This window comes from Mobula birostris, chromosome 3, assembly GCF_030028105.1.
Source record: "Mobula birostris isolate sMobBir1 chromosome 3, sMobBir1.hap1, whole genome shotgun sequence".
Taxonomy (NCBI): Eukaryota; Metazoa; Chordata; class Chondrichthyes; order Myliobatiformes; family Myliobatidae; genus Mobula; species Mobula birostris.
In genome coordinates, this window is record NC_092372.1 from 232,478,506 (window position 1) to 232,491,731 (window position 13,226).

The 13,226-nt window shown below is 50.4% G+C and overlaps 1 protein-coding gene across 7 annotated transcripts in view; it reads left to right on the forward strand.

Annotated features, from left to right (window-relative positions):
* The window catches only part of LOC140195654 (plectin-like), a 435,007-nt gene that overhangs the window by 148,024 nt on the left and 273,757 nt on the right, over positions 1-13,226 (forward strand). For 2 of the 7 annotated variants that reach the window (XM_072254365.1, XM_072254368.1), the window contains exon 1: positions 2,245-2,383. The exons of the other annotated variants lie outside the window; for them this stretch is intronic. In XM_072254365.1, coding sequence (XP_072110466.1) covers positions 2,290-2,383 — 94 coding nt within the window. In that variant the 5' untranslated portion in view covers positions 2,245-2,289. Of the gene's footprint in view, positions 1-2,244; positions 2,384-13,226 lie in introns of those variants that run through there. 7 annotated transcript variants of the gene reach the window in all.

Sequence of the window (13,226 nt, forward strand, 5' to 3'; positions counted from 1 at the left end):
TCTTCCTCCTTTTCCCTCTCCCCTCCCCATCACCCTCTCCCCTCTTCCCCCTCCTCTCCTCTTCCCTCTCTGTCCTCTTGCCCCCTCTCCTCTCCTCCCTCTCACTCTATTCTCCTCCCCTTTCCCCTCTCCCCTCTCCTTCCCCTCTGCCCCCTCCCCCTCTCACCTCCCTCCCTGTCCCATTCCCTCACCTCCCTCTCCCCTACCGCCCTGCCCTCCTCCCTCTGTCCACCCCCTCTAACCTCTCCACTTCCTTCTCTTCTCTCCCCATCCCCTCTTTTCCTCCTCTCCACTCCCCTTCTCGTTCCCCCTCTCATCTCCTCTCCCTTCCACTTCACTTCCCCGCTCCTGTCTCCCCTTCCTACCTCCCTTCCTGTTATGTCCCGTCCCCTTCCCCCTCCCTCTCCTATCCATCCTTCCTTGCCCTGGCACTCCCCCTTCCCTATCCATCCTCTCCTTCACCCCCCACCCAGCCCCTCCTCCTCCTCCCCTCTTCACCCCAGCTCCTCCTGCCCTCTCCTTCCACCTCCCCACTCTCCCATCTTTCCCCTATCCCCTCTCCCTCCACATTCTCCCCTCACTCCCATCCCCTCTCCCCCATCCTCTCCTCTCCTCCCTCAGCTCCCTCCCCCTCACCACTCTCCTCTCCTCCCTCCCCTCTCCCCCTCCCTCTCCTCTCCCCTTCCCTCCCCTCTCCCCTTCCCTCCCCTCTCCCCTCTCCCTCCCCCCTCTCCCTCCCCCCTCTCCCTCCCCCCTCTCCCTCTCCCCTCTCCCTCTCCCCTCTCCCTCTCCCTGTCCCTCCCCGCTCCCCTCCCTTTCCCTTTCCTCACCTCCCCTCCTCCCTCCCCTCTCCCCCCTCCCCGATCACCTCCTTACCCTCCCCGCTCCCCTTCCTTTCCCTTTCCTCACCTCCCCTCCTCCCTCCCCTCTCCCCCCTCCCCGATCACCTCCTTTCCCTCCCCTCTCCCCCTCCTCTCCCTCTCCTCTCTCCCTCCCCTCACCCCCTCCTCTCTCCCTCCCCTCCCCTCTCCCCCTCCCCTCTCCCCCTCCCCTCTCCCCCTCTCCCCTCTCCCCCTCTCCCCTCCCCTCTCCCATCACCTCCTTACCCTCCCCTCTCCCCTCTCCTCTCTCCATCCCCTCACCTCTCTCCCTCCCCTCTCCCCTCCCCTCCCCTCCCCTCCCCTCCCCTCCACCCTCCCCTCCCCTCCCCTCCACCCTCCCCTCCACCCTCCCCTCCCCTCCCCTCCCCTCTCCCCTCCCCCCTCCCTTCCCCTCTCCCCTACCCTCTCCCCTACCCTCTCCCCTACCCTCCCCTCTCCCCTACCCTCCCCTCTCCCCTCCCCTCCCCTCTCCCCTCTCCCCTCTCCTCCCCCCTCCCCTCTCCCCCTCCCCTCTCTCCCCTCTCCCACTCCCCTCCCTTTCCCCTTCCCTCACCTCCCCTCCTCCCTCCCCGATCACCTCCCCCCTCTCCTCTCCCCCTCCCCTCTCCTCTCCCCCTCCCCTCTCCTCTCCCCCTCCCCTGTTCCCCTCCCTGTCCCTCCCCACTCCCCTCCCTTTCCCTCACCTCCCCCCTCCCTCCCCTCTCCCCCTCCCCCTCCCTCCCCTCTCCCCCTCCCCCTCCCTCCCCTCTCCCCCTCCCTCCCCTCTCCCCCTCCCCCTCCCTCCCCTCTCCCCCTCCCCCTCCCTCCCCTCTCCCCCTCCCCCTCCCTCCCCATCCCCTCCCTCTCCTCTCCCCTCCCTCTCCTCTCCCCATCCCCTCCCTCTCCTCTCCCCATCCCCTCCCTCTCCTCTCCCTCTCCCTCTCCCTCTCCCTCCCCCTCTCCCTCTCCCTCTCCCCCTCTCCCCTCCCCCCGATCACCTCCCTCCCCTCCCCTCCCCTTTCTCTCCTCTCCCCATCCCCTCCCCTCTCCTCTCCCCCTCCTCTCCTCCTCTCCTCCTCTCCCCTCACCCTCCCCTCACCCCTTCCCCCTCCCCCTCCCCTCCCCCCTCCCCCTTCCCCCTCCCCCTTCCCCCTTCCCCCCTCCCCCTTCCCCCTTCCCCCTTCCCCCCCTTCCCCCTTCCCCCTTCCCCCCTCCCCGTTTCCCTCCCCCCCCTCCCCCCCTCCCCCCCTCCCCCCCTCCCCCTCCCCCCCTCCCCCTCCCCCCCTCCCCCTCCCCCCTCCCCCCTCCCCCCCTCCCCCCCTCCCCCCTCCCCCTCCCCTGCCCCTGTCGGACTATATCTAGCAGCGGTGTTTGTAACGCCGCTCGGGCGCTTTCAGCGTCTGCGCCCCGTCGTGTCCGGAGCGGACGCATGATGGCCGGCCGGCCGCCCTGGGAGCTACCCGCCGATGCCCAGGAACAGGATTATATTCAAGCGTTCGAGGATGTCCGGGAGAAATACAAAGGTGACTAGGGAGGGGGACTGTGAGAATGGCGGTGTGAGAGATTGAAATTGAGTGTGTGACGGGCAGTGTAGGAGTTGGAGAGAGAGAGAGAGAGTGTGTGTGTGAAAGTCAGTGAGAGAAAGTTTTTGTGTGAGAGGGCAATGTGCGGAGGTAGATTGACCGGTGGAGAGTGACGAGGGAAAAGGGCAGAATGAGAGGGCAGTGCCGACGACAGACAGCAGCGGGGAGAGCGTTGTGGGCTGGGCACTAGGGGTGGGGGCAGTCTGGGAGAGGGGTGACAGGAGAGGGGTACGGGAGAGGGAGAGCAAGAGGAGAGGGGTGACAGGAGGGGGGTACGGGGGAGAGCAAGAGGAGAGGGGTGACAGGAGGGGGGTACGGGGGGAGAGCAAGAGGAGAGGGGTGACAGGAGGGGGGTACGGGGGTGGGAGATGAGGGTGAGAGGGTGACAGGAAAGGAGTGGGGGGAGATGAGGGTGATGGGAAAGTGGTGAGTGGAGAGGGTGATGGAGATGGGTGGGAGGGGTAATGGGTGTTGTGAGGTGGGTGACGAGAAAGGGTAGGAGAAGGGTGGGAGGTGGTGATGAGAGGGAGAGGGTGACGGGAGAAGTGTGGAAGGGGGAGACTGAAGGTAATGGGAGAGGGTTGGGGAGAGGTGAAGGGGTAAAGTTGATAGGAGGGGGAGACAGAAATATAGAACACCTGCAGCACAATACAGGCCCTTCGGCCCACAATGCTGTGCCAAACCTGTCCTTACTTTAGAAATTACTGAGGGTTACCCATAGCCCTCTATTTTTCTAAGATCTATGTACCTATCCAGGAATCTCTAAAAAGACCCTATCATATCTGCCTCCACCGCCATTGACGGCAGCCCATTCCACGTACTCACCACTCTCTGCATAAAATACTTACCCCAGACATCTCCTCTGTACCTACTTCCAAGCACCTTAAAACTGTGCCCTCTCGTGCTAGCCAATTCAACCCTGGGAAAAAGCCTCTGACTATCCACTCGATCAATGCCTCTCATCATCTTGTACAGCTCTGTCAGATCACCTCTCACCCTCGGTTGCTCCAAGGAGAAAGGGCCAAGTTCACTCAACCTGTTTTCATAAGGCATGCTCCCCAATCCAGGCAACATCCTTGTAAATCCCCTCTGCACCCTTTCTATGGTTTCCACATCCTTCCTGTAGTGAGGCAACCAGAATTGAGCACAGTACTCCAAGTGGGGTCTAACCAGGGCCCTATATAGTTGCAGCATTACCTCTCAGCTCCTAAACTCAATCCCACGATTGATGAAGGCCAATACACTGTACACCTTCTTAACCACAGGGTCAACCTGCGCAGCAGTTTTGAGTGTCCTATGGACTCGGACCCCAAGATAAAGGGGTGAAGGTGACGGGAGGGGGGTGAGGAGGGTGGAGGGTGATGGGTGAGGGTGGGATGGGGAGATGAGTGGGTGAAGGTGGTGGGAGTGGGAGATGAGGGGAAGAAGGTGACAGGGAAGGGAGGGAGAGAGGGTAACAGGAGAAGGGTGGGAGGGGTAGCTGAGAGGCTGAAGGTGACGTGAGAGGGGTGGGGCAGGAGGCGAGGTTGTGAGATTTATAGGCGGTGGGGGGTTGGACAGGTTTGTGAGGTACCGGTGGGGGGGGATAAATATGGAAGTTATAGGCAGAGATGGGATGGCCAATTCCAAGATGACGAGGGAGTATCTGACAGCCAAGAATTTGAGGTAAGGGTGGGGAGTGGGGCTGGGGAATGATTCTTGCATGGGGACAGTACGGACTCAGTGGGTCGAATGGCTGCCTAGTGGAAGTATGCGTGTGAGTGTATGTATTGTAAAAGCTTGCTCATTTAAGTGTATGGTTGTTTGTGTAGTGGAGTGTGTTTGTGTGCGTATACAGTATCTGTGGGAGAGATATTAAATGCTGAAAGTGGAGAGAAGGTTGGGTTCGGGAGGAGGGCGGGGGGTGTTGACGACCTTTGTGGAGGAGCAGGTAAATTGTGTTTTATTTTCACATATACTGAGATACAGAGAGAAGCTTGTCCATATGGATCAGATCAGTGCACAATGCATTGAGGTCGAACTGGGTAAAAGAGTATTGGTGATGGAAGAGCAGGAATATGTGTCATTACCCTGCCCACCCACAGACCACATCAACTTGACAGGGCAGGGTGGGAAACTGTATGAAAGGGCACTTCAGAACTTCCTGCTCTTCTCCCTCAGCCTCCCCGCGTGCCCCATGCCTCCCAGCGTCCCTCTCACATCCCACTAGTCACCTGCCCCCCCAACACCCCACTGTCCTGTCTCCTCACCATATTTGGTGCTCTGCATTCTGTCACGTTCAGAGCTTAAAAAGGGAACAACCCATTTGCTGCTCACTGACAGCCACAGCAAAATGAACTGGCTCATTGCTACTCCACTCTCTCCTCACGCACACACCACCTCCTTCCTCACCCCCCACCCTCCCAGCACCCGCGCCTCTCCACCCGGCCAAAGGATGATCTCTGATATTGCCACCCTGGTGAAAAGGCGCTTGCTATCCACTCTATGAGTGCCTCTCGACTGCTATCACGTTGTCTCTCATCCTCTGTTCCTCCAAAGGGAACAGAAAATTTCAGGTCGTTCAACCCAGTGTTGTGCTGAATTAGCAGCTAATTGCCTAAGTAAGCTATTCCCTTCTGCCTGCACAGCGACTGCATCCCTCCATTGTCTGCTTCTGATCCTACTGTATGGAGTGGGGGTGGGGGTAACGCTTTGGAAAGCCACCATTGTGTATGTCTTCCTTCCCAGTTTTTCCAGATGCTGTTATAACCTTGGACAACTTTCTTCACTGTCCGTGTGTATCTGTGTGTGTGTGTGTGTGAGAGAGAGAGAGAGAGGGTGAGGGAGAGAGAGAATGAGAACATGAGCTGATGTTACAGAGAGCCTCCCTCACCACCTGTTCTGACGCAGAGAAAGTGACCTCCCTGAAGGTGCTAGAAACCTAGAAAACCTACAGCACAATACTGGCCCTTCGGCCTACTGTGCTGTGTCAAGCATGTACTTACTTTAGAAATGACCTAGGGTTACCCATGGCCCTCTATTTTTCATGCTTAGCTCCAAGGTCAGCTGTTCCTCCTCACACTTCTCTACAAGAGGCTACAGACAAAATCAGAATCAGTTTTACTATGAAATGCAAGGCATAAGATTACTCTAAATTTCAGACATCAATAGTACAAAATGAATGAATAGTGAAGTAGTGTTTAGAGTTCATGCTCTGTTCAGAAATCTGATGGTGGAGGGGAAGGAACTGTTCCTGATTCATTGAGTATAGGTCTTCAGACTCCTGTATCTCCTCCCTGAAGGTAGTACTGAGCAGAGGGCATGTCCCAGATGGTATGGGTCCATGGTGATGGATGCTGCCTCCTGTAGATGTCCTGGATGGTGGGAGGCTAGTGCCCACGATGGAGCTAGCAGACTCTACAACCATCTGCAGCTTTTTCCTGTTCTGTCTACTGGAGCCTCCATACCTGGTGGTGAATTTGTAAATCTCTGGTAACACAACAAACCTCCTCAAAAACGTCACAAAGAGCCACAAGCGTACTTTGTTCATGATTTCATCCATGCTTTGAGCCTAAGATATATACTCCGAGATATTGACGTCCAGGATCTTAGACCCTTTCCACTGCTGATTCCTTGATGAGGATTCCCCCTTCCTGAAGTCCACAATCAATCCTTCGGACTTACTGACATTGACTGCAAGGTTGTTGTTGTGACATTCTCAATCAGCCAATCTATCTTGCTCCTATTTAACTCCTTGGCATCATGAGATGTTACCAACAGCAATGTCGTCATTGATAAATGTATAGATGCGGTTTGAACTGTGCCTAGCCACATAGTCATGGCTGTAGAGTGAGTAGAGTGGTGGGTTAGGCATGCATTCTTCAGGTGCGCCAGTATTGATTGTCAGCGAGGAGAAGGTGTCATTCTCAATCCACACTGACTGGTCTCATGATGAGGAAGTTGAAGATTCAGTTGCAGAGGGATGTACAGAGGGACAGAAATTAGTAACAGACATGAGGAAGTTTAGAATTGACAATTCACTGAACACAGGTTCTCCACTGGTGATCACCAAGTTGGTGAGTTGGTAGGATGGACTGAGCAGTGACAGGTGGAATGTAATCCTACAAAATGTACAACTCCACTTTGGGAAAGCAAATAATGATAGGACGTGCACAGTTGATTTGATGGAACCCCTGGAAACTGAGAAATGCAAGGAGCTTGTTGTAGAAGTTCAAGTGTCCCTGAAGGTTACAGTAGTTCAATAGGGTCTCGTTAAAATGCAAGTAGATTGATGGTGTTGGCTGAACGTCCCTGAAGGTTACAGTAGAGGTCAACAGAGTCACGTTAGAGTCAGTCAACTTGGAAACGGGCTCCTCAGACCTATCTATCCATGCCAACGAAGGTGCCCACCTGAACTAGTTCCATTTTAAACCATAAGACATAGGAGCAGAATTAGGCCATTTGGCCCATCAAGTCTGCTCTGCCATTCAATCATGACTGATCCTTTTTTTTTCCTCCTCCTCAACCTTATTTCCTGGCCTTCTCCCTGTAACATATGATGCCATGTCCAATTTAGAACCTTTCAGTCTCTGCCTTAAATACATCCAACGACCAATGAAATGCAGTTAGCATCTGACCAGAAATGCAAAGAATAGTGTTATTTACAAAATAACTGCGAATAAAAAGTAAGTGCTACAGCACACAAATATAAAAGTACTGAGACAGTACAATATGGGTGCAATACTTATTAGCGCTATGATGTGAGTCACAGCCTCGGAAGAAGCTCTTCCTGTGCCTGCTGGTGCGGGAGCGGAGGCTCCTGTAGCGCCTACCGGATGGGAGGAGAGTACAAAGTCCATGGTTAGGGTGAGATGCATCCTCGATAATGCTTTTCGCCCTGCCCAGGCAGCGTTTATGGTAGATGTTCTCAATGGTGGGCAATTAGGTGCTGATAATCCGCTGGGCAGTTTTCACCTCACGCTGGTGTGCTTTGCGGTCCGATACGGGACAATTGCCATACCACACTGAGATGCAGTTGGTGAGTATGCTCTCAATGGTACAGCGGTAAAAGTCTGTCAGTATCCTGGGAAAGAGGTGAGGTTTCTTCATGCTCCACAGGAACTAAAGGCGCTGTTGTGCCTTTTTGATCAGGATGGAGGAGTTCAGGGACCAGGTGAGATCCTCGGAAATGTGGACACCAAGGAATTTGAAGCTTGATACACGCTCCACTACAGCTCCGTTGATGTAGGTGGGGACGTGAGTGTGGCTCCGAGCATGCCTGAAGTCCACAGTGATCTCCTTGGTCTGGGTGTTAAAGGGCCAAGTTGTTGTCGGCACACCACGCGGCCTGGTGCGGGACCTCGTCCCTGTAGGCCGTCTCGTCATCTCCTCTGATCAGGCCAACCACCGTGGTATTGATTATGGAGTTAGAACCACATATAGGTAGCAGTCATAGGTGAAAAGGGAGTACAGAAAAAGGCTCAGCACACAGCCTTGAGGCACGCCAGTGTTCAGGGTGAGAGTGGAGGAGGAGAGATTGTCTAACTTAACTGATTGGGGTCTGTTAGTCAGAAAGTCCAAGGTCCAATTGCAGAGGGATGAGCCGATACCAAGCTGGCGAAGTTTGGCGATCAGCTTGGAGGGGATCACAGTATTGAATGCCGAGCTAAAGTCAACGAACAGCATTCTGACATAAGAGTTGGGGCTGTCCAGGTGTGTCAGGGCAGAGTGATGTGTGATGGAGATGGCACCCTTTGTTGACCTGTTGGTGTGATTGGCAAATTGATGGGGGACCAGGGTAGTGGGCAGACAGGATTTCAGGTGTGATAGAACCAGTGGTCACCAACCTCCATGCAGAATATGAGTCATCTACAACCACTCTTTGCCTTCTGTGGGCAAGCCAATTCTGGATCCACAAAGCAAGGTCCCCTTGGATTCCATGCCTCCTTACTTTCTCAATAAGCCTTACATGGGGTATCTTATCAAATGCCTACATCTAATGCTGTACCTTCATGAATGTGTTTAGTCACATCCTCAAAAAATTCAGTCAGGCTCGTAAGGCATGGCTTACCTTTGACAAAGCCATGCCGACTATTCCTAATCATATTAGGCCTTTCCAAATGTTCATAAATCCTGCCTTTCCAATCTTCTCCATCAACTTACCAACCACTGAAGTAAGTCTCTCTGGTCTGTAATTTCCTGGGCTATCTCTACTCCCTTTCTTGAATAAGGGAACAACATTCTAATTTTTTTTAAACCCTCCATGACTGATTTAGTTTTTAAAGAATGGGACAGGCTGGGCATTAAATGTTTTTGGGATCTGTTTGTTGGAGGAAATCTTTTTTCATTTGAGCAATTGTCAACTACATATAGCTTACCCAAAACTCACTTTTTTAGATATCTACAAATCAGAGACCTTCTAAGATCTCAATTATGCACATTTCCTATAAGCTCAGATAAGAACTTAACAGACGTAATTTTTAATTTGACACCTTGTCATAATGGTTCAATATCTAATATTTATGGCATGTTACTGGAGACAAGGAATGTTACTGGAGACGAGGAATGTTCCTTCAGACGAAATTAAGAATTTCTGGGAACAAGATTTACAGACATCAATATCTGAGGAAACTTGGAATGAAATTTTTAAACTGGTTAATATTTAATTGCTATATGCTCACCATTCCCTCATACAATTTAAGGTGGTACATAGAGCCCATATGATTAAAGATAAGCTATCTCGATTTATTCGGATATATCTCCCTACTGTGACAGATGTAATAATGGAAAAGCTTCGTTAATTCATATGTTTTGGACTTGTCCATGTCTTGAAAAATATTGGAAGGAAGTTTTTCAAACTTTTTCTTTACTTTTCAAAGTCAATTTTAAGCCTAATCCTCTGACGGCCCTATTCGGTATTGTTGCAGGACAAGACGTCAAGCTGAAGACATCTGATTTACATATTTTGGCCTTTAGCTCTCTTGTAGCTAGGAGGGCGCTTTTGTTTAAATGGAAAGATGTTTTTCCTCCTACTCGTGCTCAATGGTTATGTCATGCTTAGATTTAGAGAAGATTCGTTGTTCAATCTCGGAATCTCAAGACTTTCAAACACTGTGGGGACCCTTTCTGAATTATTTTCAAAACCCTCAATTCATTGTTTAAATTTAGATATTGGCTATTATTAATTTTTATTATATGAGACGGTATTTTGCCTTTTTTTCTCCTTAATAAACAGCTTTGGTCCTGGTAGGGGTTAGACTTTTTTTGTAATAAATTAGTATATTTCAATATAACTATTGACTAACCTACATGAATACGGTGTAATGAGAATGCTATTATGGATAGATATAATGTAATTGGTAGTTTTTTCTTATCTTTTTTGACCTTTTATATATACTTTGTATTCTTCTTTGTAGAAACTAATAAAAATATTGAAAAGAATAGGGGAACAACATTTGCAACCTTCCAATCCTCTGGAACCTCTCCCATCCCCATTGATGATGCAAAGATCATTGCCAGAGGCACAGCAATCTCCTCCCTCACCTCACACAGTAGCCTGGTGTATATCTCATCCAGTTCCGGAGACTTATCCAACTTGATGCTTTCCAAAAGCTCCAGCACATCCTTTTCTTAATGTCTATATGCTCAAGCTTTTTGGTCCACTGTAAGTCATCCCTACAATTGCCAAGGTCCTTTTCTGTAGTGAATACTGAAACAAAGTATTCATTAAGTACCTCCGCTATTCTCCTCTAGTTCCATACACACTTTTCCACTATCACACTTGATTGGTCCTATTCTCCATGTCTTATCCTCTTGCTCTTCACGTACTTGTAGAATGCCTTGGGGTTTTCCTTAATCCTGCTCGCCAAGGCCTTCTCATGGCCCTTTCTGGCTCTCCTAATTTCTTTAAGTCCCTTCCTGCTAGCCTCATAATCTTCTAGATCTCTATCGTTACCTGGTTTTTTTGAACCTTTCGTAAGCTGTTCTTTAATTCTTGACTTGATTTTCAACAGCCTTTGTACACCACGTTTCCTGTATCCTACCATCCTTTCCTTGTCTCATTGAGACGTACCTATGGAGAACCTGAATGTACCTGAACATTTGCCACATTTCTGCCGTACTTTTCCCTGAGAACATCTGTTCCCAATTTATAATTCCAAGTTCCTGCGTGATAGCCTCATATTTCCTCTTACTTCAATTAAACACTTTCCTAAATTGTCTGTTCCTATCCCTCTCCAATGCTTTGGCAAAGGAGATAGAGATAGGAGATAAATCTCCCATCATGATATTGCCCTTTTGATATCCCTTTTCTATTTCCCGTTGTAATCTGTGGTCCACCTCGCAGCCACTGTTGGGAGGCCTGTATATAACTACCATCAGCTTTCTTTTATCCTTACAGTTTCTTAACTCAACCCACAAGGATTCAACATCTTCCAAACCTATGTCACACTTTTCTACTGATTTGATGCCATTCTTTACCAGTAGAGCCACACCACCCCGTCTGCCTACCTTCCTATCCCTCCGATACAATGTGTAACCTTGGATATTCCGCTCCCAACTACACCATCCTTCAGCCACGATTCAGTGATGGCCACAACATCATACCTGGCAATGTTTTGTCGTGCAACAAGATCATCCACCTTATTTCGTATACTCCGCGCATTGAGATACATCACCTTGAGTACAGTATTTGCTCCCCTTTTTGATTTTGCATTTCTAATATACTGATACTCACCCTGTTGGCTGAGACTATGTCCCATCACCTACCTACCCTTCCTGACAGTCTGACTGCATGCTATCTTTACTTTTTTACCATCTGTCCTATCCTGACTCCCATCACTTCGGTTCCCACACCCCCTCCCCCCATTTTGCCTGTGTTTGGCCCATATCCTCTAAACCAGGGGCCCCTCGCTTAATGGTATTATCGCATGGCATAGAAAAGGTTGGCATCCTCTGCTTTAAACCTTCCCTATCCAAGTACCTGTCCAAGTGCCTTTTAAATGCTGTTGCTGGATCTGTCTCAACTGCTTCCTCTCGCAGATTGTTCCGTATATGGAATAAAGTCCTCGCCTGGCCAACCTCCCTCTATAGCTCAGGCCCTCCAGTCCTGGTAGCAGCCTCGTAAATCTTTTCGGCATTCTTTCCATTTTAACCATGTCCCCAACATCTTGTACAACTGCCACATAACATCCCAATATCACCAGTATATTCAGAGCCCTGACTGATGAAGTCCAGTATGCCAAATGCTCTTCACTACTGTAGTTCAGAGGCATACAACATCCTTGCCTTATTTAGTCAGGGCATAGAATATTAACAGGAATGTTATGCTCCAACTTTATAAAGCATTGTTTGGCCACTGCTGGAGTACTGTTTACAGTTCTGGTGGCCCCATGATAAGATATGACATCACTGGAGAGGGTGCAGAGGAGGTGTTGTCTGGGGATGTTGTGTTTAGTTCTGGGGAGTGACCGGGTTATGGAGAAGGCCAAGAGGGACCTAACTAAAACAAAATGATTGAAAACAGTAGATAGGACAGAGAGAAATCCTCCCCTTTAGCTGAGATGTGTAAAGCCAGAATGCAGAACAGATAACAATACAACACAGAAACAGGCCTTTCGGCCCACAATGTTGTGCTGAACCATTGTTAATCTGGTATGCTGCAAGTTCAATTTGCTGATTTGTTGGATGCTCGCTGGGGTGGATGGAGGGGGCCAAGTCCTTGGTCATAGCGAGGCCTAGGCCTGAAGCCATGGTGTCATCTGTATGCAGCCACCCAGAGCGAGGGGAGAAGCTGTTGTGCTTCACTGGGGACGCCATGGCACAGTGTCCAGAACAGAGTCAGAGCTGCCCTCCCAGGCTTTGCTCGGCAGAAGTCAAGCTCTGATGAGGGCAGCTGCAGAGTTTTTGGTGGCGCTTGGTGGACTCCGGGTCTCAGGCTGCAGGGTCACCTGCTTTTCGGCCTCCAGAGTGAGGCATCCAAGCTACTCGGGGCGGCCTAGTGCAGTTGTGGTGACTGAAGGTTTAAAATGGACTGAGGTGTTTGGACTATATACATATATATTTTTCTGGTTTGTTTTGTTTATGTGAGGACTGGCTCTCAAAGCCAGGGATTCACTTAATGAGAGTCGGGAATTGGGACAAGGACTGGGCCTCAAAGCCACGGATTCACTAAGTGAGAGTCGGGCATTGGGACAAGGACTGGGCCTCAAAGCCATGATGTCACCTAGTGGGCGTTGGGGGCCAGTTGACAGATGATACCAGTGGGCTGGGGGGGGGGGGTCTGGAATATATAGAGAGGCATTGTATTTTTACTGATATTCTCTGTGGGTTTGTTGACTTTTATGCATCAAGCCATGGCGTCATGGAATGGGTGTAGGTGAGCCTTTGGACTCTTGTTACATGACTCTGATCGTGTGTGTGTGTCTGTGGGTAATGTATATTTGCACCTTTACCCTGTAGTAACTGTCTCGTTTGCCTGTATTCATGAGTATTCACATGTAGTTAAATGACAAATGAACTTGAATTGAATTAATGTAAGACACCTAATTACATAAATCCCTTCTGCCTACACAATACCCATATCTTTCCATTCCCTGCACAGTCTGAGAGTCTCAGACCTTCTACTGCATCCCTCATGAATCCCGCTGTAAATAACTCAATCTACTTCCACCCATAAAAGTCCAAAAATTCAAAGTAAGTTTATTTTTGAAGTCCATATACACAGCCCTGAGATTCATTTTCTTGCAGGCAATCAGAGTAAACACAAGAAACACAATGGAAGCAATGAAAAACTGCACCCAACAGG